General features: G+C 41.1%; 1 protein-coding gene and 1 pseudogene across 1 annotated transcript in view; both read left to right on the plus strand.

Annotated features, from left to right (window-relative positions):
- The window catches only part of SPAG6 (sperm associated antigen 6), a 66,768-nt gene that overhangs the window by 20,877 nt on the left and 19,800 nt on the right, over positions 1-26,091 (plus strand). Inside the window, exons 5-8 of the mRNA XM_075553190.1 lie at positions 13,006-13,211; positions 14,043-14,216; positions 15,413-15,565; positions 17,920-18,111. Coding sequence (XP_075409305.1) covers positions 13,006-13,211; positions 14,043-14,216; positions 15,413-15,565; positions 17,920-18,111 — 725 coding nt within the window. The remainder of the gene's footprint in view (positions 1-13,005; positions 13,212-14,042; positions 14,217-15,412; positions 15,566-17,919; positions 18,112-26,091) is intronic.
- LOC142451333 (ribosome biogenesis protein NSA2 homolog pseudogene) lies at positions 3,838-4,616 on the plus strand (annotated as a pseudogene).

The raw sequence follows: 26,091 nt of genomic DNA on the forward strand, positions 1-26,091 counted from the left end.
ATTTCTCATCTACAAACAAAGGTAGCTAGTAGTTGCTACTTTAGACACTTGCTATGAGGGGGATGAGATAAAATATGAAACGTATGACCTGTACTTGATGCATAGTGGACGTGGAAGATAATAAAATGAGCTTTGCAGATGACATTTGTGGACGTAGGTGGAAGAATTACAAATTCTATAAACCCGTGAAAAGCAGCTTGGTAAAGCTGAGTCGTGAAACAATTTATACAAACTGCATAAAGCTGACCTTGAGATTTACTTCTAAGGAAAGATTCGCAACAGATTAAAAAAGTTATATTCACAGAATCATTGTAGCATCTGTACTATCAAAAACCTCAAGTATCTGACAGGGATTTAATGATTAAACTATGACCTCTATTGTATTATATGCCTTATCAAAGCAAGCCTCAAAAACCACCAGGAATTTTTTAAAAAGCCCTTCAAATTATAGACGAGGTGAAGGTTTAAAGAGCAGATGATAGTTTTATTTCCAACAATTCGTGCACATTCTGATTCAGCCCCTCCGTTGTAATCCCTGCACTGTACCAACACGTATCCCACAGCCTTCCAGTGTTTCCTGTGTCCATCCCTCCTCCATTCCTAAGCCTCTGAACCTTGTCCTTGGGTAAATGCTGCCATTTTGATCTTAAGTGGTTGATTATTCTAACATGGGGGTGAATTTCAGTTCCAGACCTGAAGGTTAAGGGCCATAATGTTGAGAGCCTCTATCAGACCAGTAAATCTGACCTCTTCTATGATTCTGAGTTCTGGGCCACATTTCCCACTACCCCCCACCCCCATTCTAGCCAGGATCTTTGAATGTGATTCCATTTTGGAGAAATTGGTAGTAATAGCTGGGTACCATCTAGTTATTCTGGTCTCAAGGTATTGGGGACTGATGCTTGCATGATCCATAGTCCATTGGACTAATTTTTTTCATGTATCTTTTAATTTTCATCGCGTTTCTTTCTCCTGAATGGGAAGAGACCAATAGTCGAACCTTAAATGGCTGCTTATGAGCTTTTAAGACCTCAATTGCTACTTACCAATCTAGAACATTGTCTTTGGAAGTGTGTTATGACAGTTGACCTTGATGTCCCTGAGACTATGGTTCTGATCCCTGCCATGCCCAGTGACTTGTTTCTTTATGGTGTTTGTTTATGTCTGAGACGTTTTCATAACTTTGCACCATGTATTTATGTATTCCCCAACACATTCATGGATGTACATGCAGCAAAAGTAAATATGCAGATATCCTCTGTCAAATCTCTATATTCATGGCTGGCCTCCCACCCCTTTTCCTCCCTATTCAACCTGGGTTCAAGCATAATATGAGGGGGTACTAAAAAATAAATGGAATTTATTTTCCCCCAAAGCTATGTATTTATAAATTTTTTCTTTTTAACCAAACAACCTTATCACCTTCAAAATACTGTCCATTACACTTAATACATTTGTCAAATCTTCTATTCCATTCTTGGAAACATTTTTCAAACTCATCTGTTTAATGGCTGACAACACCTCCCTCGTTTTTTCTCTTCATCTTTTCTTCCCTTTTATGTCCCTCTTCATTTGTGGAAACAAAAATAAGTCTTGTGGCGCAAGGTCAGGTGAGTAAGGTGCGTGGGGCAAGAGAGGCATGCTGTTTGTTTTTGTTTGTTTTTGTCAAAAACTGCCTCACTGAGTTGGCTTTGTGAGCAGGTGTATTGTTGTGGTGGCAGAACCAGTCCCTCATCTGCCACAAATCAGGCCTTTTTTTGTCACACACTGTGCAATCTTTTCAGAACCTGTAAATAGAAATCTTGATTAACACTGTCACCTGATGGAGCAAAGTCCAAATGTACAATCCCCCTCATATAAAAAAACACACAAATGACCATCATCATGATCTGTGGTTTCACTTGACAAGCTTTTTTGATGATGGAGTCTTCCACTGGCTTGATTGATGTTTGCTCTGGGGCCCTAAGAAGAGCACCATGTTTCGTCTCCAGTAATGACCTTGGAAAAAATTCTGGGTCACTTAGGAGCTGTTCTTTCAAAGCACGGCATGTTTCCTTTCAACGCTTGTTTTCCTGGGTAGTTAGAACCGGAGGCACAAATTTCGCAGTGACGCTTTCTCATTCTCAAATCTTCCATTACAATTCTCTGAACCAAGCTCTGTGTTAGTGCAGAGAACTTCCCCATCTCTTCAATGGTCTGTCATCAGTCTTCAAGCACAAGTGCATTACTTTTGTCAACATTTTCATCCATTCGAGAAGGTAGCAGGCTTCCAGAAAGAAGTTTGTCATCAATCAACATTCATCTTTTGAAATGAGAAAAGCACTTGTACTTTTGAGTTTTTCCAGCTGTGTTCAACATCACAACAGTTTCTGCAGCATTTTTCCCTAATAAGAAACAAAATTTCATAGCCACATACTATTCTCTTAAATCAGCCATCACAAAAAATGAGGTTTAAGTGAAACTGTTTTCATGAAAAATTCAAAGAGACCCTTTGCAGGCACCACCACTGGGTGCACTAGCTTAGAGTGAGTTGCTAGATACTTGCCTAGTGGGAAAAATGCACACCACGAAAGCTTCTCTCAGTGGACCTTTTTACCATTGTGGGTTGGGGTGGGGGTACCCTCTTATATATTCATAGAGACCCACAGTTGTAAGATTGTGTATGTAAGTATTCCCCTCTGTTGTAGTTAACTCTTGGTGGGAATATAAATGGCAATAGTTAAAATTATGGCTGTATCCTTAATAGTGATGTTATTTAGCAAACTGAAAAGGTAATTATAAACATGATGACAGAAAAGTGATTGTCCTGTTAAAAAAGAAAATTACAGATTATAATTGTAATAGTGTAAATGTAAGCTAAATTACAAAGAAATGTGTTTGTATTACTAGGGTAGGATTAAGGCTCTTGTTTTTTCATTTTCTAAAATTTTCAAATCAGGTGTGTTCAAAATAAGTTGTTGGGTGCTATAGTGTTAATTTCGACTCATAGCCTCCCCATGTGACACAGTGGAGCTGCTCCAGAGGATTTTCTGGCATGTAATCTGCATGATGGCTAGGTCTCAATTGCGGGTGTGTTCGAACTGCTAATGTACCGCATATGCTCGAGTATAAGCCCACCTGAATATCAGCTGAGGCACTTCATTTTACCACCAAAACTGCATAAAATGTCTGGAAAACGCGGCTTATCCACGAGTCTATATGGTAGTTTGTAGCCAAGTATTTAAAGATTGTGCCATCACAGTTCCCTGCACAAAATAGTAGCTAGTATTTATTAATTCCTATGTGCCTAGCTTCACATTTTTTACTTCATTTTGATTGCAGCTACTCTTAGACATCCCCTCCCAGTCTAACGGAGGGAAAAGCGGAGCTTAGGGAGAACACCTGAGCTTATGTTACTGGTAGTGCGAGAAAGGCAATCCAAGTCTGACTCCAAAGCCCAGGCGCCACACACTGAGCTTCACCAGCATTCTTCCTGCCAGGGCATCGAAGGGAAAAATTAAAAGCAGGAGCTAAAGGAAGAGCCTCTCCCTCTGTTATGTTTAAATTAAGTATTTAAAAATTGTCACCATTAGGGACCACCCTACCCCCCCAAAAAAACAAGCAATAAAACAGTAGGAAGAGGAAATCTTTTCATGCTTGCAATGATTCAGAATTAATGCTGTTAACATTATTTTCTTAATATTTTGATTGAAGTTTTCCAACTTAATAGTCACCTGAAGACTATTGTTTACTTTCCTGCCGCGAGTGGCTTGGAGTCGGCTCCCGGTCTCCGGGACCTGAGTACTGAGTGGCCCGTCGTGCCTGGAGACTGCGTCTGGTGGCGTTGCTGCCGTCACCATGCCACAAAATGAACATATCGAGTTACACCGTACGCGTTCTGGGTATCGTTTAGATTACCATGAGAGAAGGAGGAAGAAGCAAAGTCGAGAGGCTCATGAACGTTCAAAGAAGGCAAAAAAAATGATTGGTCTGAAGGCCAAGCTCTGCCATCAGCAGCGTCATGCTGAGAAAATACAAATGAAACAGACTATCAAGATGCATGAAAAGAGAAACACCAAACAAAGAATGGCGAGAAGACTCCACGAGGCGCAGTGCCTGCCTCTCTGCTGGACAGGGAGGGGCAGTCTCGAGCTAAAGGACTTTCCAATATGATCAAATAGAAACGAAAAGAGAAAGCGGGGAAATGGGAAGTCCCTCTGCCCAAAGTCCGTGCCCAGGGAGAAACTGAAGTCCTAAGTTATTCGAGCAGGAAAGAGGAAAAAGAAGGCATGGAAAAGGGTGGTTACTAAAGTTTGCTTTGTTGGGGGTGGCTTCACATGGAAACCACCGAAGTATGAACGATTCGTCAGACCAATGGACTTACGTTTCAAGAAGGCACATGTTACGCACCCTGAACATAAGGCCATCTTTTGCTTACCAATACTTGGTGTCAAGAAGAACCCCTGTCCCCACTGTACACAACGCTGGGTGTTATCACCAAAGGGACCATCACTCAAGGGAATGTGAGCGAGCTGGGCCTGGTGATGCAAGGAGGCAAGGTGATTTGGGGAAAATATGCCCAGGTGACCAACAATCCTGAAAACAAAGGTGGCATAGATGCAGTCCTGCTGGTTTGATGGCAGTTTACACCAGGAAGCCCCTTTATTTGTGAGGATGACAATGAATCAGAAAAACCACCATTATTACCCTGTACTTCTGAGTCCTTCCCAAGAGTTTACATGTCTGCCATCAGCAGGAGAACTATTTATAAGAAAAGCAAAACATTAAAATGGCCCCGTTGTACAAAAAAAAAAAAGACTTGTTTAGAACATCTTGGTTGAAAAACAAAGGCAGTGCTTTAAGTCGGGAGCTGGTTAAGGGGGAATTGCATGAGCATCTTTAGTAAATTTTCACAAAGCACTTTATGGCCAGAGATTGCAATGTGAGTCTAATAGTGTCAAAAGCACACTTTGTGAAGGAACTGTATGGGAACATTTTCGGGCAGATACCTGTTCCCTTCCTCACTTTTGTTGAGCCTGGGCTACATGATTGCAGTTCATAAATAGGATTTTTTTCTTTAGGTCCCCATTCTCATTTCTTGTTATAATCTGGCTCCCACATGGAATTCCTGCTGTCATTTCAATATTTCACAGTAGTTAGGGTTCTGGGACCTAGAAGCTCCCAGAAAATATTACTGCCTATATTTCTCCGAAGGAAAGGGAGTTTTTATACAGTAAACAATAAAGTAATTCATCATTCACATCCTTACCAGTGAAAATAGATGTTTTGTCTCCAAATAACCTAATCTTTTTATCAATGACTTCCTGAAAGTCAATAAAATGATATTAATGGAAGGACAACTATTCAATGTTTTCTATTAGTATTAGTAATGTTGGATTAGACAAGGTAAAGAAATTCAAACCTTAAATGGCGATAGAGAGGTAAAAGTGTACCTTTTAGGGAAATAGAAAGGGAGACTTCTGTGAATGGCAGAGCAAGCATACAGTTAATGGAAGAGAGAAACATCAGGCATTTTCTGACTTCTCCGTATCTGAAACACACAGTTTCTAAAGTGAACTCTCTCTAGATGTTGAAGTCTTTTATAAATAACCGAAAGGAAAGTGACCTGACAGCCCCACATGGTGGCTGTCCCCCACATGGTGGCTGTCCCCCACCCCCCCGCCCCAGATCTCTACAAATCTTGCCACTATGTGCTTTTTACTTTGATACCAGTTAGGCTTGCCTCTAATTTTGAGGCTCAATAAGCTGTTTCTGTACATATTTCTTACTTGATTAAGTCTGAGTCTCCTCACATTGGTTGCCTGTCTTGCTCCTCTTCCTCTCTCCCACTCCAAAGGATTGTTGTATTAACACATTTCATCACTCTTGTTTTGTGTTTTGGAGGTGAAAGGGTGCAGCAAAGAGCCTGTGTTGGGGTGACAGGTGAGGTGGGTGGACCAGCTGCTGGAGCAGACACCAGGCTGAGCCCCAGGAAGGGGTGCACCTGACGGAGCTCGAGGCTCTCCTTTCATTTCTCACCTGGGCAGCGTCTCTCCCGCTTTCATGGTGTCTGTATACACAGGAGCCAGCTAAGTGGAGGAGCATTTGTAGTACCGCTCTTTAAAGGTGTGGTGGGCCTGAGATGAGAACCAGAGCCCCAGCACAGTGGGGAAGAGGCTGCCAGCATGTTTCAGGGGAGTGCTATCTCACACTTGAGCTCCAGAACGCATTGGAGGTTTTGGCTGAAAACACTTGCATCTGCAGTAAATGTTGGCCATTCTCCAACCTGGCAGAAAGGAACCCTTTTGACTAGGAATTCTAAGAAGATATAGAATCATGGTTAAATTATAGGTGAAGAAGAGCTATTCAGGGTCACCAGCAATTTATGGTAGACTCGCTTGACAATTAAGACTTTTCAGAGATTATTGTTTGGTTTGGTTTTTAAATTGTGTAAACAGGAAAGTTTATGAGATTTCATGACCTTTTTAAAAGTTCCTTATAATATCTGAAAGCCTTCACGATGTCTCTCTCTCTTTGTCTCTGATGGTGGGTACCCACATGTGTGAATTTTCTCTCGTAGACATGATATGTATGTCCTTAAGTTCTGAATCACATGGGAAATCTCCACCCCAGCTCCAGAGCAGGTAGAACTCAGGTGTCCGCTGGCCACATGTGGCCCGCTGAGGACATTCATCTGGCCCGCCAAGTGGTTTTGCCCTGTTTGCTTTTTTACTTCAAAATAAGATATGTGCAGTGTGCGTAGGAATTTGTTGATAGTTTTCTTTAAACTGTAGTCTGGCCCTCCAATGGGCCTGAGGGACAGTGAACTGGAAAAGAGGACCCCTGAGTTAGATGGTAATGCTGCTGCAGAGGGCAACGGTGCTTACTCCCTGTAGAAGCAGACAGGGCCAGCTGCTTTGGACACTGCAGAACCTGTGGTTGATTCTGTCCTGGGGACTAACTGGATACTCTAAGGAAGGAATCAGGACAAAGTGGACCAGGTTGATGATTTCCTACTTGAATACTATTTTCTGTAGATAAATGAAATCATAAAAAGGAGAATGCAATTAGAACGAACGAAAATGCCCTTCTGTTGCCAAGCGAAACATCAAGCTTGTAGCTGTTGAGTGGATTTCAACCACAGCGACCTTCATGGGGCAGAACAGAACTTCCCCAAACTGCCCAGTAGGGCTTCCAAGTTCCAGACCTGTCATCTTTACCAGAGCAGATCTCCAGCAATTTTCTCTTGTGTGCTTTTTAAAAAAAATTGTAGGTCAAGTACAGTACAAAAGTGTAGGTCAAGTGAAGCCTGCCGCCTGACATTTGACCCGTGGATGTGGGACTTCCAAGCCCTACAACCTCACCGGCCTTTCCCATGTGATAATTATGTGATTACATATGAGTCTATGCATATAAGCCTCACTGACTTTGCTTCTCTAGGGAACCCAGTCTAAGACACATGTTATTAATATTCAAAGAACGGTATGCACATAAGCCTCATAAATGTTAGCAGAAAGGATCTTAGAGAAAGTGAGAGTGACAGAAGAATCAATGGATGAGATTGTGTTCCCAGTTGTCACAGGTCCTCACAGAGGGACCGCCTCAGTTCCTTCACTCATCAGTGAGCTATTCATGAGGCCAAACAGAATTAGTTATTCCTTGACTGAAAACAGCTGACTGTCAAATTTAAGGACTCTACTTTCCGTTATCTGCATGTATGTAATAAATAGCTTTAATTATTATTTGTATACAAGTTAGTGATATTGGTTAATTTTATTCCCTTTGACAATTTGGAGTCTGAAACTGGTTTAAAATTATAATCGCTAACATTAAAAAATTCTTTTATGTAATAAGATGATGGATGGTGCCAGCAGGAAAAATGAAAAAGTAAATGGATGATGTGTTTAGTACATATTTTAAATATTTAAAATTAAGCTTAGTTATATCCTCTTTCCTAATATTTTGTTGAACGGAACTGCAATTCCACAATTTTTTAAAATAAGAAACTTGCAGCTGTTTTAATAAGCTAACATTTTAATAAGCTTTTTACATGTAATAGTAACATTACTGTAGTTATTTCCAGTGATAGCTATATGTATGGATAGAAGACTCAATGTTTCTTTTTTAATATATTAGCACATTGAAAAAAGTTGGCAAAAAAGAAAGAAAGTTGGCAAATTGAAAGGAAAAATGTATTACCAGTTGTACTATCACCCGAGTCTAGCCCCATTTATATGTTGGTGTAATGTATAGCCTTTTTTCTTTAAATTTTAAATGCATCTTTACACTTGCTTATTATCAAACAGTATATGGGTATGTTCCAAAATGAACTTTGTGGATTCATTGAAATTAATTGCATTTAAAGTGTTGCTCAGTCATCACCATTATATATCCCCCAAACCATGTGATCATTCCAAACAGAACTCAGTACCCAGTGAGCATAATTCCCCAGTCTCCCTTCTTCCCGGCTCCTGTGACTACCAATGTACCTGTGGTATTCTAGATAGTTTATGTCACTGGCCTCATAAAACTGACTTTTTGTGTCTGACTTATTTTACTCACCATAACATTTTCATAATGTCATAGCATGTATTAAAACTTTACTTCTCTTTATGGTTGAACTGTTTTTCATTGTTTGCAAGGTATTGTGGTTTTTTGTTCTTTTGTTTGTTTATTTGCTAACGGACACTCCTTTTTTTAGAGTAGGAAAGCATCAGAAAGATAAAGGAAGAAAGTAACACGGACTAGACTTCCTAAATGACACCGTTGGGTAGTTTCCCTGGCTCCCTCACAACCCTGACTCTGGGCTCTGCTTTCCATTTGCAATGGTTTGTTCATACATTTAGAACAGAACAGTTTTCTTCATTCTGCTTCCACGAGCCGTAGCCGAGTTTCTAGCACACAGTCACATTTCATGAAAACTGGTTGAGTACAGGGAGACAGTACAAAGTGTTCATCAACCACACCTGAGAGCAGAAAACAGCACATCTCAATGTTTTGGGCTGTAAGTTACAAAGTATCAGCAAATGTTTGTAACTTTGAGGACACAAGTTCAGCCAGGGCGGGTCCGAGGTTGGTTGTGCAGCTGAACAGTGTCGTGACAGACACAGGTGGTTTTCATTTCCCTGTATCCAGCCATCCTCCACACGGTGATTTCTTCCTTTCTCGTTGCAAGATGGGCGTAGGAGTTCCACATGTCATTTGTAGTGTTTCCTCCCATGTGTCTCTGTTTCTTACAGAGGAAAGCCCTCCACAGATGCTTCCAGCTGATTTCCACTCAGATCCGATTGGCCAGGATTGGCTCACAAGCCTGAGGCTTAGCTGGCGAGGAAAGTGAGGATCTGGCATGTACAGCCTCTTTGAGGAGCAGCAGCTCTGCCTGCGAGCAAAATAAAGACGAGGGTTGGGGTAGGAAGGCAAAGGCTATTGTGTAGATACCAACCGTGACTCATAGACATGCCAGAAGCAGCACCGGTAGGGAAAGGAGAAAGATGTGTCATGGGATGTAAAAGTACTGATAGAAATTGGACAACAATAGGCTGTAGTTAAAAAAAAAACCAACCCTGTAGGATCTGTAATAGAGAGGCAGTGCTGGTGGCACAGGGGTTCCTGACTGCGAAAGCAAAGAGAGTGGTTTTAGTAACACTGACTGCTCCATGGAGGAGAGATGGGCCGTCTGCTTCTGAAAAGGGTAGCCTGGGAAGCTGGAAGTGCAGTTCTGCTCTGTTCTCAAGGCTCACTGGACTTGATGGGAGTGGGATCTGTAATAGAAGGAGCCCCGGTGGCTCTGTGGGTTAGGCATTGGGCTGCTAACTGAAAGGTTGGTGGTTCAAACCTACCACCAGTTCTGCGGGAGAAAGTGAGGCTGTCTGCTCCAGTAAAAGTTTCCAATCTCAGAAACCCTACGTAGGGTTGTTCCGGGTCAGAATTCACTCCGTGACAGTGAGTTTGGTTTGGGTGTGACATAATGCTTACAATTAGAAGGTTGGTGGTTTGAAACCACCTAGTGGCTCCGCAGAAGGGAGAACCGGTGATCTGTCCCCGTAAAGATTACCCATTGCCTTCGAGTGGATCCTGACTCACTGCAGCCCTACAGGACAGACTACAGCTGCCTTTTGTTGAGCGTCCGACAGCCTCATCTTTCTCCCGTGGAATGTCTGATCAGTTTAAACCACTGACTTCTTGATGAGCAACTAACCTTGAACCACTGCACTGTCGGGCTCCTTCCATGAGGATTATAGGGGCCAGTCCTACTGTCTCACGTGTATTTTATGTAGTTTTACTTTTATATATAGTTTCCAAGGATACATGGCAAACCATTAAACGCATACTGTTAATAAAAGCTTAAGGTTCCCCTAATGTTTTTTTTAAAGAGGTACTACAAAGGAAAAGGGGTATAATAAATTAAGTATAGACACAAATTTCTATGTGTAAATGTATTAAGAATTAAATTTTCTGGCATGCCTCCTCTGAAAAAAAAAAAAAAGCTTAAGGTTCTTTACAAAGAAACACCATGAGGGCCCACTGAGTCAACATCAACCCCATAGCACCGAGCATAACAACATCTCTACTATTGTGTGGCGTGCCTGTCACATGTATTTCAGAAAGTTCCTGGGAAATGGGCTTAAGGGAGAAAGAACTTTTCCCAGGAACCGTTTGAGGCGGTCCCTCTTACATGCAGGAAAAAGATCCCCAGCGGCACCGTTGGGCAAGCGCTGTTCTGCTAACCGCAAGGTCAGCGGTGCGAGCCCACCAGCCTCTTCGCAGGAGAAGCACAAGGGTAATCTGCTTCCATGTCGGGTTGCTGTGAGTTAGAACCAATGGGATGGCAGCAGGTTTGGTTTTTATTCGTTTGGCACGTGTGTAAAGGATGTAAGGACAATGGTATTTCTAGGGCCAATCCTGGTTTCATTGGACCATAGACATTTGAAGGTAAACTTTTAAACAAAAATGGATATGAGCTTGCAGGTACAGTTTCACTAGGCCCAGTGCAAATCACGGGGAGCTTCATGACCTTCACAGGTCATCTTTAACTACGGTATAACAGTGCCAGCCCCACAGCTAACCCTACCACTACCTTGAGAGAAGAGAACTACAGCTCAGGGTGGGACTGGGTAGCAGATCACAATAGCATTTACTTTACTAACATACTATTCAGGGAATGGCAGATAACAATAGTCTTAATATTGTTCAAGGGAGGGATAAGATGTGGGTATGATGAACTACATACTAGACAGTTCTTAAAAAGAACCTTAAGTTTTAGTATTGCTTTTAAGCAGTTATAGTTTACTACATACTCTGTACGCTTAGAAACTGTGTATGAAATTGAAAAATTATACTTAACTGAAAAAAATGTTCAAGTCATTATATGTACTCCCGGTGTGTTTAAGTATGTTCACATAAAGTTGGAATGGTCAGCAATAAGACATTTGACTGGGTAGTACATGTATAATCTGGGTTAGATTGAATTCTTAAATAATTAACCGAAATATGAGAATTATATATTAAAATGTTATAAAAGTGATACACATCTTATCTCATATTTCTAATTCCATCGGGGGTGGAAGATACTGGGGTCACCTGTTTTACCTGCCATCGGGTTGGGCTTCAGGACATTGTTCTAGCATCCCAGAGATGGCTTCCGAGGAGCCATGATAACAGTTAGATTTCTATGCCTGTGCCCCTTCCCATCTCTCCTGTTTTTAAAAAACACTCGCTTCTTGTTCTTGAGATTACATATCGCCTTCCCATTGTATCTCACACATAATATCACATTTTAAAAAATAGAAATAGATATTTGGTAATCAGTGTGGTGTTAATTTGTAGAAGTGTGTTGTCTGCACCAGAATGGAATGAACCTGGCACATAATAACCTTCCATTAATACTTGCTTAATGAAAGACTGAATGAACCATTTATACAGTATTGAGACTTCTATGATAATTATGCTAATTGGAGGAAAACACATGTTGGATAGTAACCTTCACTTCCTAGCATTATATTCTGTTTTATTACCAGTCTTTTGAAATTTTAAACATCTTATTTTCCTTTAAGATAAAGACATTAAATGATTTGCTGAGTTAGATATCTTCAGTTTGGCTATTGAGGGATATTTATACATTGTTAAGGCAGTGGAAATCTGGGCAAATAACGTAATTTGAAAGGCAGAGATTATAGAGGTAAGTGCATGATTCAGTACGAGAAGTCATGAAACAAAGAGAGTGGAATCAGTGACTACATGATGCTTCTCAAAAGGTATTTTTAACTTTTATTTTATATTGGTCTGCCTGACTCTCCCCTGTGCTCTATCATTTATAATGTGTTATTTTTTTCAGCTATGATTCTTGGACATACAAGTAAATCAACCTGTTGTTGGATAGTCAAAAGCTATTCATAGCATTTCTGACATAAATGGATTCCTTTATCTAAATATTAACATGTATGTAAGTTACAGCATGTCTTTCTTTTGTAGGGCTTGCTTTTGAAAGTGCTTTTAGATGGATGGTGCGATGTCACACTTGGGTTTTCTATAAGGTTTGGATAAAAGAAAAGGAATTGAAAAATCAACATTATTGGCACAAGATTCATGTTCATGTTTACTCACGTAAATAGAACAAAATACTGTCTAATTAGTGTGGTTGGTAAATTTTTGGTACTTTAATTTTCACTGTTATTGTAAACCGTGCATAAAGCGCTTGTCTATTGAGAAGTGCAGGATTGTCAGAGCCTAAACAGCTGACATCTGCTTACTCTCTTAAAAAAAAAAAAAAGAATAACAAGCCATTTCAGCCTAATCTACCTCAAATGTGTTCATGTAAATGGAGGTCCATCCATTGACCTGCATTCTTTTCAGCCCCGGATTGGTCCACATGGCTTATGAAACCAGGAAGCCTGATTTGAAATGCAGATGTCGAGACAGTGAAGTACGCCCTCCCCTTTTTTCTTTGCTGTATCTGTCAGGGTGAAAAATGGCTTGCACAAGGGGCAGTCACCCATGCTCACTTAATTACTTTTCTTGGACCCACAGAACTGTCACAAGCTGTGGTGGACGCGGGAGCGGTTCCTCTCTTGGTGCTCTGTATCCAGGAGCCCGAAGTTGCTTTGAAGAGGATTGCTGCTTCAGCCCTCAGTGATATTTCAAAGCATTCTCCCGAGTTAGCCCAGACCGTAGTGGATGCAGGAGCTATTGCTCACTTAGCCCAGATGATCCTGAACCCTGACGCTAAACTGAAGGTATTTAAAAATAAAGTTCAGTGGTACGTTGCAGCCTGAGAAAATGGAATGGGCAGATTCTTACTGATACATTTTAAAATTGTCATCTTTGAACCCATATGAATAGATGATATGTTTTGCCATTTAGTATGTGAGAATTCTTACTATAAGGATTTGATGATAAAGATGCTCTTGAGGGAAGCATGCAGTGTTGAAAACTAGAAATGTCATCAGTGCTAATGGTAGTACTTAAAAGAATGACTCACATGATCGGAGAACCCCGGGTGCAAGAGACTTAAGGGTGTTCTAATACCACCACCTTAATACTTAAGTTTCTTATGGAAAGTTTCTATGCTCGAAGTTCTTATATCTTTCTGAAACCTGATTTTCAATTAATAGTTACAATTATACTTTCATGTTCTAATAGGTCATATTCTACATAATTTTAAAAGTATTAATGTTACCGAAGCAGTTGAAAATTCTTTGAAATATCATCAGCTTCATGTCAAAAATGTTAGCTCGGCTTGATCAATTTTTATATAAAACTCATACATTACTAATATATTACATAATTAAGAAATATTATTTATCCAAAGGTAATCATGATTGATCATCTGCAATAGCTCGAATAGTCAATTTAGAGCTGAGACATTTAATTTTAATTTTTTTTAAACTAGGGAATTGAAAAATGAGATGAATATGAAGGACTCCAGACTTAGAAATCCCAGGTTGTTAGTTACATAATTGTTTTTCATTTATAAAGGAGTTTGCCTACATATGAAGTTGTTTAAATTACGTCTGAACTCTTTGGTAGACTCTATGTAATGTTTTGTTTTGTTTTTTCACTAATAGCGTCAAGTCCTTTCAGCTCTCAGTCAGATAGCAAAGCATTCTGTGGATTTGGCAGAAATGGTGGTTGAAGCAGAGATTTTTCCAGTTGTACTCACCTGTCTGAAGGACAGAGATGAATATGTGAAGAAAAATGCTTCTACTTTAATTAGAGAGATTGCAAAACATACCCCCGAGGTAAAAAATCAAAACCTTCAAAATAAAATAATTGTTAGTTAATTTTAGTTTTAAAATAAAAATATCCATCTGTTTACAGGGTCCAAAGATTGTGCCCCATGAGATCAGGGTTTCTCATTCTTAGAACTACTAACATTTTGGACTGGAGAGTTTTGGGGCGGATGTTCATTCAGTAGCGTCCCTGGCTTAGCTCACTAGATGCCAATAGCATTCCCCAGTCATGACAATCAAATATGGCTCCATACGTTGGCAAATATTCAATATTCCCTGGAGGTAGGGGCAAAATTGCTCCCAGTTGAGAACTGCTGGGTTAGATCAATGGCGTTTGAGTCTGAAATCTCCGTCTGCAATCATTTCCAGCCTCCCGTCTCCAGAGCATGGATGCGGCGGGCCTTTGCCATGCTTACCCTGTCAGGTCAGCGGGGAGTAGTGAGCATGACATTGCACCTCCAGACAGAGGGAACCAACCACACAGGGGTCCCCGAGCCTAGTGTAACCATCCTAATAGCTACTCTTAAACATCGTTTTTTTTTTCTTCCCCCGGCTCTGAGTTCTTAGATGTGAAGAAAATGGGCAAAGCAGGCTGGTGTAGATTCTGAAGTAGAATATATTTTTTCCTGTGTATGTTTTGACTAATCCCTTTTCACTTCATTAAACTTTAAAATCTTCATTCGTTATTTCACCAAACCTTTTTTTCTTGGCTGAGATTTTTCAAGGGCGAAGTGCAACCAGCTAGTAATCATTACTAGCAAAAGGAGGATAATTGGATGAGACTATTTCAAGTCTGACATTGTCTTTCAGCATTCTATGATTAGTCTGCGTCATACTCATACATTGTGATTGGGAGTTTCAGTCGTTAGCTAGTTATGAACTAGCCCTAGGCTCCGTGTCTAGCTGAGGTGCTTTGACATCCATTAGAATAGGGATAAAAGTCGTGCCATTGCTGCATGAAAAATGGACCCCCAGGGAAAAGCACCTCACAGTGAGTATATGTGTGCATCTGAAATACGGAGATTATTATGCTTGTATACATCGGCCACAGTAATTTCCTCAACCATCTTTCAGAGTGTACCAGGTGTATTTTGGCTCTGCATCACCCACCCAAACCAAGCCAGAGCTGGGGGATGCGAGCTAGCATATTGAGGTTACCTTGGGGTTTGGGCTGTGGTTGCTGAGCTGCTCTCCCTTCGCCGTAGCTTTCCCAGCTGATCGTTAATGCCGGAGGGGTGGCTGCCGTGGTGGACTGTCTCGGGTCCTGCAAAGGGAACACCCGGCTGCCTGGCATCATGATGCTGGGGTACGTGGCGGCTCACTCAGAGAACCTGGCGATGGCCGTGATCATCTCCAAGGTGTGTTCTTGCTCTTCTTTCTCAAGGGTTGCGGGGAGGTATTAAGGGTGTGATAAACATTCTCCTGTGCGATATAAAATGTGACTGATGAGAGTGCTCAGAAATGATGCCGTGAGCAGTGTGGGCGTGGGGATCCCGTAAGATGCCTCAAGGCCCCCCCCCCACAAGTAAGGTTCCCTTTCCTTCGGAAGTGGGGGGTTATGAGGCGTTCCGTGTCAATACAGTGGTTAAACAGTAAGTGTGCTAGTCTGTTTGCGGTTTGTGGATATAAGTGTGCAGCGCAGACTTTGGTGCATGACAACGATATAAATGTCGACTCCACCTGGTCCTCATCTCCACAGCAGGGAAGTTTCCTCCCTTTCTGTCATTCCGTTAAAAGATGACAATGGCTAGGGCAAACCTTTTTAAATCTACTTTTCTCTCCCGTTTCAGGTCTTAAAGTAGACAAACCAGAGGCCAAGTCAGATAGCAGTAGCTTTGTTTCCTTGCCCTAGGGGTATCCCTCCCCCCCAGTTCACAGCCTTGCTGTTTACCCACAATGGACTATAGCCCTGGCACTTAGTAGGTGCTCAAAAGGTATTTGTTGAATGAATAAATATTGATCTCCACAAGAATGCCTTCAAGACCATGTGCTTAAGAGTGTGTCTCTGGCGAACCCCCAGGGTGTGGGGTTCTTATCAGCAGAGAAAACATGCTGCTGTATGGGAAGCAGAAATGGGGGGGGGGGTTGGTCCCTGCTAATCCTCAGAAAAAAGGAGCCCCAGATCTTTAGTCTGTCCCTATTCCACGGTAATTCTTCGTGTCCCTCCCTGCCTACGCTGCCACTTCTGTTACACAGCCGGCCCTGCGCGGGAAGCAGCAGCAGTGCTCGCTGAGGGTCCCTGTAGTGACTGCCCCTTTCGTGCCCAGTCCCGAAGCTTACTCAGAGGCAAAGCTCACGGAAAGACAAGAAATTGCTTTTGCTTCCCGAGTCCTGTCCTCAGACTAACCAGGAGACTTTCCTTCTCCTGCTTGGCTCTCGGGTTACCGCTGGCCTCTTCCCGGGTTTGTTGAAGGTCTGAGTGGCAGCAGTCAGAGGCAAGCCACCCAGTACCTATGGTTCTCTCTTTCCTAAACGTTACCCTAAAGACTAATCGTAACACCTTTTATTGAACTAATACTGTATAATGTTCAGGGCACATTATTTATAACAGTGGGGGGGGGGTGAGGGAGGTTTCTCTCTCCCTCCTGTGCCTCCCCCGCCCTGCCCTGCTTCTCTTCAAGCTCAATGTCCCTGAAGGACGGCCTTCCCGGAAAGTTGCTCTATGCGGGTGACAGGTCTGACCTTTCGTACTGGCAGAGACACATTTTTCGGGTCTAGAAAAGAAGCCAGGGAGAAATATGGCAGTGCGCTTCAGGAAATTGATCATAACAACCAAATTAAAAAGCAGCGGGACAAAAGTCTAGATGATGATTTGGCCTTTGCTCAGGTAGCACGACCCAGCGAGCTCTTCATTTCTATGTTCGAGCGCTTCGATGACTGTCATTGTGTCTGGTCGGTCAGACAGTGGGACTGCACAGAAATTGGGATTGCATTTCCCATAGTTGATTCCTCCTAGGGACGATAAACTGGTTTATTATTTTAGTTTTCGGCTTTAATTATTTGGATAAAATTGAAGACTAAAGTTTAAAATGTTAAGTTGGCTTAGCTAACAAAATAATTTCCACATTGACATTTAATTAAACAAGGTAAAATGGTCAAGTCTAGAATTTAAAAGTTGGCAAAACTTACGGGAAAATTTTAGTTGACTATTTTAGGAAAGGTAGTAATAAATATAATATCAAAAAGGCATTCTAGCTCATATTATTAATTTGATTTTATATCCATAGTAGTTAACTTATTCTCAGACGTATTTATTATACTTGTTGGGGAGGGGTCAGGGGCAATTTCTTTAAGGGTTCTAAATTAACTTTTTAAAGGAAGGAAAATAGGACACTTAAAAATCGTATCTATTTTCAGTTTGTCCTAGTGTAACCTGATTTTCCCTGTATTCTGCTCTGCTGTTTGATTCTGTGATTTTCCCTGAGTTCTGGCTTCTGTTGATGGATTAAGTGCACCTCTATGTGGTGGGGTAAAAGCTAGCAGAGAGATTCTTCGAGTTTAGTTGGATTGTTACAGATAATTAAGGTAAATTAGTTCTAGCCGTTTTATTGACTTGAGAAATGACAGCCCCTGTGATGTGCTCATTTATTGAGCTGTTTGGGGGGAAAAGGATCAAGACTGAAATGATTTCTTCTAATGCTTGAGAGACACGGAAAGACTCTTTAATCCGGTGCTGGAATCATAACATTTGCTCTTTTGATCAACACTGCAGGGTGTACCCCAGTTGTCAGTCTGCTTGTCAGAAGAGCCAGAAGATCATATTAAGGCTGCTGCTGCTTGGGCCTTAGGACAGATCGGGAGACATACTCCCGAACATGCGCGGGCTGTGGCTGTCACCAATACGTTGCCCGTTCTGCTCTCTCTGTACATGTCCACGGAAAGTTCGGAGGATCTCCAAGTAAAAGTACGTGCTTCATTCCTAAGTGCTTTATGAAAATTGGTTCAATTTTTATTATGCCCAATAAGATGTTTGAGTTTAGAAATGACAAGAGTTCATGTGACTCTTTTTGAACAATGGATTAGTTATCCTCGTGTTTCCATATCAGTGATCTGTCTTATAGAAAGTTGTTCATACGTGTAAAATATAAAACAAATGCCGTATATACTCGTGTGTAAGCCGAGTTTTCCGCACATTTTTAATGCCGTTTTTGTGGTAAGATTAGGTGCCTTGGCTGTTATTCGAGTCGGCCTATACTCAAGTGTACACGGTGTCTTGTTCTTGTTGGCTTTTCTTAGTAATTGCAGGTTAATAGGATTTTGGATTTGGATTTGACTAGGGAGTCCTATAGTTCATTTCACATAAAAATAAATGGAGTCTGAAAGCACTGAAAGAGGTTCACAGAGGTGGCATCATTTGGCGCGGAGTATTCTTAGAGCCACAATTTACCTTCTTTAACTCCACCACCATGGATGTTTGCATTATATATCCTATTATTTTTCCTTGATGGGAGGGGTTGACCAGGTGGCTGCAGCGGTGGGCTCAAACAAACAATGGTGAGGTCGGCATAGCACAGGTTGTACATCGGAGAGACAGCAAATCACACCCTGAAAAATTATCGCATTCACTGCTGTCAAGTCCATTCTGACTTGTGGCGACCTTACCGGATAGGACAGAGTTGAACGCGCATGTTGCACCTTTGGCTTTTCAAGAGTTTTAATTCCTTACAGGGGCAGACAGCCCCACTGACTCCTGTGGGGAGTGGCTGGTGGCTTCAAACCACTGACCTTGCAGTTGGCAGCTCAGTGCGTCGTTGCCCACTACACCACCAGTGCTCCTGAAATTAATACATCACCTTACATTTTAATTTTAATTAAAACAGTAAACCAACAGGAAACACACTCGCCGGAACACAACTTTGGATGGTACAATAAAGCAGGAAGTTGGTTTGAACTATTCAACTGTGTAGCTAAGGGGTTCCAAAAGTTATAGTGAAAACTTCGTTTTAGATGAATTTTGTATAAGTTATGCTTATTGTGTAATGTTTGCGTGTTATTTCCTTACAAACTCATTGAGAGGGAAATTCATATATAATATTAGCCTATCTTGTATTTTATAAATCTTTCTAGATCAAAGTCATAATTTGATAGAGCTCTCCAATGTCGAGTATGTTTCTTGGCAACGCTCGGTACACTAAGAATGACAGTGCGTGCTCTGTAAGGTCTCATCCAACTTCAGAGTTCTGCAATTGTGTGACTTTCCCATCACAAACTACAACTCCGTGTCCAGTTTTGAGTTGTTCAAATACAGCCAATTTACATCTAAACCCAAACCAAACTCACTGCCATTGCGTTGATTCTGACTCGCAGCTGCCCTGCAGGACAGGGTAGAACTGCCCCTGTGGTTCTTTACATATATATGGGCATAATTTCATCCTACACAGATAATTCTCTTTTGGCTTCACACTTCTTTAACCCATTAGCATCATAGTTCTGTTTTCTTCTCCCCCTTTTCTCCCTCACCTCTCCTCTTCGTGCCCTCCCAGCCTGCCTCCTTGCTCCCGGATGACTGACTTCTTTCTCCCTTTTCCTTCCTGCCTCTAGTAACTCTGCACTTTCACTGCAGGGCCTTCTGCTGGGATAGACGTCCCTGGGTCATAATAGTGATTACATCCAACTTCTAGATTCTCAACAGAAAAATTGCAAATATTTTAAAAACAATCTTCGTCAAACTCCTACATTTAGCAGTTTCTATTTTTTCTTTAAGCAGAGGAATATATGAGTTGGAAAGTGAATAATTAATAGTCGGGATTAATAGTAATTATAGCTTAAGAGAGATTATTGCTAATACTCTCCCAAAGTAGCACTACAGTGCCTTTTATTACACTACCCTTTCCCTATACTCTCAGGTCTATTTAACTTGGTTTCTTGGTTCTTCATGAAACACTAATGATATTATAATGTCACTAGGCTGCAATGAGTTTGAAAAATTCGCTGTGAAGTGTGAGGTAATTTATTGTATTTTAGCTTAACAAAATGCATGGCTGTGGAGTTGATTCTGACTTACAGCACCCGGGGGTGGGGGGTGTTCAAGGCTGTAAGTGGTTCCTGCAGCAGCTATCCTCTTGTTTCTCCTGTGGAGCAGCCGGGGGTGGGGTAGGGGTGGGGGTGGTGTGTGTGTGTGTGTGTGTGTGTGTGTGTGTGTGTGTGTGTTGGTGGTGGTGGTGGTGGTGGTGGTGGTGGTGGTGGTGGTGGGTGGGGGGGCAGTTGTTGAACCTGCGACTTTGCTGGTAGCTGCCCGACATGAGCCCAGCAGCACCTCCGGGCTCCTTTTAGTTTAACAGAAGGTGTTTTCTCTGAACAGTTAGGTGTATTAATAGAAGCGAAGGCTCCTTCTGGCTTTCTTTGATACAGTATTTACTTTTGGAAAACACACTCCAAACCACAACCAAACTCACTGTCCATACGTCATTTCCGAATCATAGGGTCCTAGAGTAGAGGAGAATTTGCTCTGTTAGGTTTTTGAAGACGTACATCTTGACTGGAGCAGCAAGCCTCATCTGCATGTTGTAGAGCGGCTGGGAGGATAGAACTGCTGACCTTGTGGTTACCAACCCAGTTTGTAGCCCACAATGCTACCAGGCCTCCATAGGCTGTATACTAGGTATGTAATTTTAGAAAGTGAAATCCGTACTAATTATTATCCTGTGAACAACCTTTCCAAGGCTGTGTAACTCCATCCAAGTCCATATTGTCTTACTGTAGGGATATGGTCATTACTACTTTTTCTTTCCCCCAAGGTCTCCTGGATTTCACCAGTTGTTTTAAAGGCTTTAAAATGAAAGTCCCACTCAAGCCTGCTTGATTTGACACTGTCTCGGTAGGGAAAGTATATCCAAGAGCGTCACAGTCTGTCTCATGGTGCTTCTCATTTGTTTCTCGTTGGCAGCATTCAAATTCTTTTTTTTTTTAAATTATGAGCTACAGGATTCTTATTATTCCCCCCCCCAATATATACATTTTTGTTTAATCATTTTATTAGGGGCTCCTACAACTGTTATCACAATCCATACATACATCAATTGTGTAAAGCACATTTGTACATTCATTGCCCTCATCATTCTCAAAACATGTGCTCTCCCTTTAAGCCCCTGGCATCAGCTCCTCATTTTTCTCTTCCCTCCCTGCTCCCCTCATCTGATGAACCCTTGATAACTTATTTATTATTATTTTGTCATATCTTACCCTATCCGACGTCTCCCTTCACCCACTTTACTGTTGTCCGTCCCCCAAGGAGGAGGTCACATGTAGATCCTTGTAATTGGTTCCCCCTTTCCAACCCACCCTCTGTCTGTCCTTCCAGTGTCGCCACTCACACCACTTGTCCTGAAGGGATCATCCGCCTTGGATTCCCTGTGTTTCCAGTTCCTATATGCACCAGTGTACATCCTCTGGTCTAGCCAGACTTGCAAGGTAGAATTGGGATCATGATAGTGGGGGCTGGGGAGGGGGTGGGGAGGAAGCATTTAGGAACTAGAGGAAAGTTGTATTTTTCATCGTTGCTACATTGCACCCTGACTGACTCGTCTCCTCCCTGAGGCCCAGTGGCAGACTTCAAATTCTAAGACCTTGTGGAAGTCCATCTTGTCTCAAAGGCATGTCAGCTTCTGTAAGCATTTTCTAATGTGTTCTGACCCAGGAGGGCTGATGAGCAACCCCTTGGAATTTCTTATATGTTCCACATAGTCGTTCTATGAGCCTGCATCTATGTTATTCCAAATATCTTAATAAAAACCTGAAAAAAATTAATTTTATATAATACGCTTACCTACGTTCATTTTAAAATTACTCAGGCAGCTGCATTTTCACCTGTTTTGACTTAACTTAAGGACATGGTTATGAAGAACTTGTTCCATCTCAGTTCGGGATTTGAACTTATTAAGTTTGTTACCTTAGCTGTAAAACCATATAATAATTACTTGATTTAACTTTGTGCTCTTACGGTTTCTGGCTGTTTCCTCCTTCATTTTTAAAAGTAATTTTATTGAGCTATAACTCAACTCTCATATAATTTAACCATTTAAAGTATACAACCCAATGGTTTTTTAGCATATTCACAGAATGTGTTACTATAATCTAATTTGAGAACATTTTCATTCCCCCCCGGCCCCCACCAAAGAAACTCTGTGCCCATTAGCAGTACTCCAGAGCCAACCCTAGGCAACCACTAATCAACTTTCTTTCTTCATGGATTTGCGTATTTGGAGGTGCATGTATATATGCATACATATATACACACACATATATATAATATGGTATCATGCGCAATATGTAACCTTTGATGCCTGGATTCTTTAACCTAGCCTAAGACTCTAGTTCATTCCCGATGTAGCATGTGCCAGCACTGTGCTTTCTGTTGACAGTAATATTCTGTTGTATCCCTATGCTGCCTGGTTTATCCATTCATCATTGTACAGACACAAGTGTTTTGTAATTGTAAAGTTTCATGTGGGTGTATATTTTATTTCTCTTCTATACCTAGGGGTGTAATGTCTAGATCATATGGTAACAATGTAGCTACTGAGCATTTGGAGGCGCTGCCAGCCTTCGCCCAGTGAGCTTGGGAGTACTCCATGTTCCCACGAGTCGTAGGTAAGCGCCCAGTCTCTGTGCGTCTCGAGAACCTTGCCTAATGGCTTCGTTTTTTATTGCAGTCATCCTAGTGGATGTGATCGAGTATCTCATTGTGGTTTTGATTTGATATCCTCCTCAGTGGCTAATGATGGTAAAAATGTTCATGTACTTGCACATCTGTTTTTGGAGAAATGTTTATTCATATCATTTGTCCATTCTAATTGAGTGATTTATTGAGTTGTATATAAGTTTTATAAAAATAGTATTTTGGATTCAAGTACCATATGAGCTATGTGATTTGTACTGTATATGATATATGATTTGTAAGTATTTTTCCCCATTCTGTGGCATGCCTTTGTGCTTTCTTAATGGTATTATACTACAGACATTTAAATTTTTCATAATGTCTTTTCAAAATTTTGTTATTGCTTATGCTTTTGCAGTTGTCTCTACAAGGCTGTTGCTAACCTAAGGTCATAAATGTTTGCCTCCATTGTCTCCCTTTGCAGAACTACAAACGACTCCCTGTACCAGAATGTTCTCAGAATGAAAATTAACTTTCTAATAGGAAAATGTTTTCTCCTTGAAACAATTTCCCCTAAAGGTCACCCATTAAGGAGAGCAGTGATGGATAATTTTTGTTATATCTTTAACTTTCTATAAAAAATAAGTTGGAAGTGGTATTAAGTGTTTGCATAGTATTGACAATCTTATTTTGTTAATGGCTATATTTATGCATTAAGAGATAGAAATAGTTTCATTAGTCACTTAATAATGGTTTCTTACAATGAGAGCTGTGACCAGTGTGTGGTATCACTATTGGCAGACCTGCAGACATGGCTCACAGTGAGAGAACGCTTTATCCCCTAAGTAAGGATGCAGCCACTCCTTTTCTAACATGATCACGTACTCATAAGGACAAATTAAGAAACAGTGATAAGTATAGTAATAGTAAAGTTCATGGTCCGTGATTCAGTATTTCAAAGTAAGATAGTCATTGTTTTACAGACTTAACTACAGAGTGTGCTGGCCCCTTATAATTTCTGTATAATCATGGTGTGTGAAGTGTAAGAATTATTTTACAGACAGCCACAAATTACTAAACACAAGGCACATTTTTCTGAAAGCTAACAGATCTTAAGCCGCGGCTGACATAATCTTGTATGTGGAATGGGACCCACAGAAGAATAATAGAATTAATAGCATTTAAAAATATGCTAATCATGTGTAGTCCAACTATGTAATTAAGAAAACCATTTTATCAGAAGACCAAAACCCTTAGTAACAAATTAAATCCAAGACTGCTATACTACAACTATAAAGCATTGCTGAAAAAATTACGGAACATAGGAATTGTTCCAGTTTAGAAAGATGTTGTTGTTACCTGTTACTGTGGGGAGTTGTGTCTGAGGTCCTAGAAACTGCAAGCAGCCGTCTAAGATACAACTATTGGTCTCGGCTGGCCTGGGATGAAAGAGGGTGAAGGAAAGCCAAAGACTCAGCAACGAAACTGGTCCAAGACCATCGCCCACAGGAACCACAGGCTGCGACGCGAGACCAGATGAGGTAGCGTAGATGTGCCTGGTTACCACTACTGACTGTTCTGACAGGGACACAGTAACAGGCCCCAGATAGAACAGGAGAAAAATGGAACCCAAAACTCAAACTTGAAAAAATGTCTGACCTACTGGACTGATGGAATAACCCGTGAGAGTGTTGTCCTGATACACCTTGAACTTGGAGCTGATGCCACTCAGGAGATCACCTTTCACCCAAATATTAAATTGGCTGAAAACAGTATTGCCGGTGAGTACTGTGCTCCTTGTTCAGTAACCAGCAAGCAGTCCGAGACCCAACAGTCACCATTTACGGTAAGTCAAAGGTGAGCCTGTAAGGAGGGCCGAGAAAGCTGGGTTCATGGAAACAGGATGGGAATGATGAGGATGCTGACACACTGTTAAAATGGAACCAATGTCACCGAACAGTTGTATAAAATTTATCTAATGGAAAACGAATTTGTCATGTAAATCTTTTACCTAAAACACAACAATCTATTATTAAAATAAAACAACAGAAAGCTACATTTGGAAATGTAAAGAACCCAGAAGAGGGGAAAACTATCTTGAAAAAGAAAAATGGCGTTGCAGTGTCCGAGCTCAAAACCTACTACAAAGTTACAGTAACCAGGCCAGCGCGGTGCTGCTTCAGGAAACATTCACCAATGCCATTGAGTTGGAAATCTAGATGTAAAGCTCTCCTTATTTCTGACCAGTTGAGTTTGGACCAAAGTACCAAGAATTTTTAATGTGGGGGGGGGGGGGGAAAGTCTTTTCCGCATTGACATGGGAACAAGCACACAGACAGGTGTGTGTCATACAGGTCAGCTTCTTGACCTTGAATGGGGACCTCAGGCACAATTCCCCATCGTAACAGGTAAAAACATCATCTTTATAGACTGGAACAATTCCTGTGAGTGTAGTCACATATCATACCAGCCACCCAGATTAACTGACATGGAAAGGCCTAAAGTTAGAACTGACCTGAGTTAGTCATAGACCTGAGTTGAAACTATAAAATTTTTAGAATATAGCCCCTAAAGCTTCTTGACCTTGAATGAGGCAAAACATTTCTTAGCAGTGACACCAAAAGTACAAATGCAAAATCAAAACAAAAACACAAGGGAGGATGTTTCATTACAATTAACAACTTAAAATTTTTTTGTCGTTGTGTTTTAGGTGAAAGTTTAGAGAGCATATTCGTTTTCTGTTCATTAACATGCACATTATGCTTCATAACAATAGTGGTCATAATGAAAATCTTTTATGCTTCTAAAAATATCATTAAGAAATTGGAAAGACAAGTTAGCCGCATCCTGGGAGATTTTTGTACATCATACATTCAAGAAAGAACATGTATCAAGAAAAAATATAAAGACCTCTTTCGGCTCCACAAGAAGATACACAGCCAAATTAAACAACGGGCAAATAACTTTAATAAACATTTCACCAAACAGAATATGCAAAAGGCCAATGAGCACATGAAAAAATGTTCAGCATTATTCCTTAGAGAAAATGCAAATCTAAACCATATGAGGTATTACTTCACACCCACAAAATGACTGCAGTGAGCAAGACAGTCAATAATAAGTGTGCTTGGGATGTCGAGAACCTTGAACCTGCCTACCTTGCCAGTGAGAATGTAAAATGTTGCAGCCACCTTGGGCAGAAATCTGGTCGTTTCTCAAAAGCTTAATGATGAATTTGCCGCCCTCACCCACTGCTCCACTCCTAGATTTCTATCCAGCAGAAATGGA

Source organism: Tenrec ecaudatus, chromosome 6, assembly GCF_050624435.1.
Source record: "Tenrec ecaudatus isolate mTenEca1 chromosome 6, mTenEca1.hap1, whole genome shotgun sequence".
Lineage (NCBI taxonomy): Eukaryota > Metazoa > Chordata > Mammalia > Afrosoricida > Tenrecidae > Tenrec > Tenrec ecaudatus.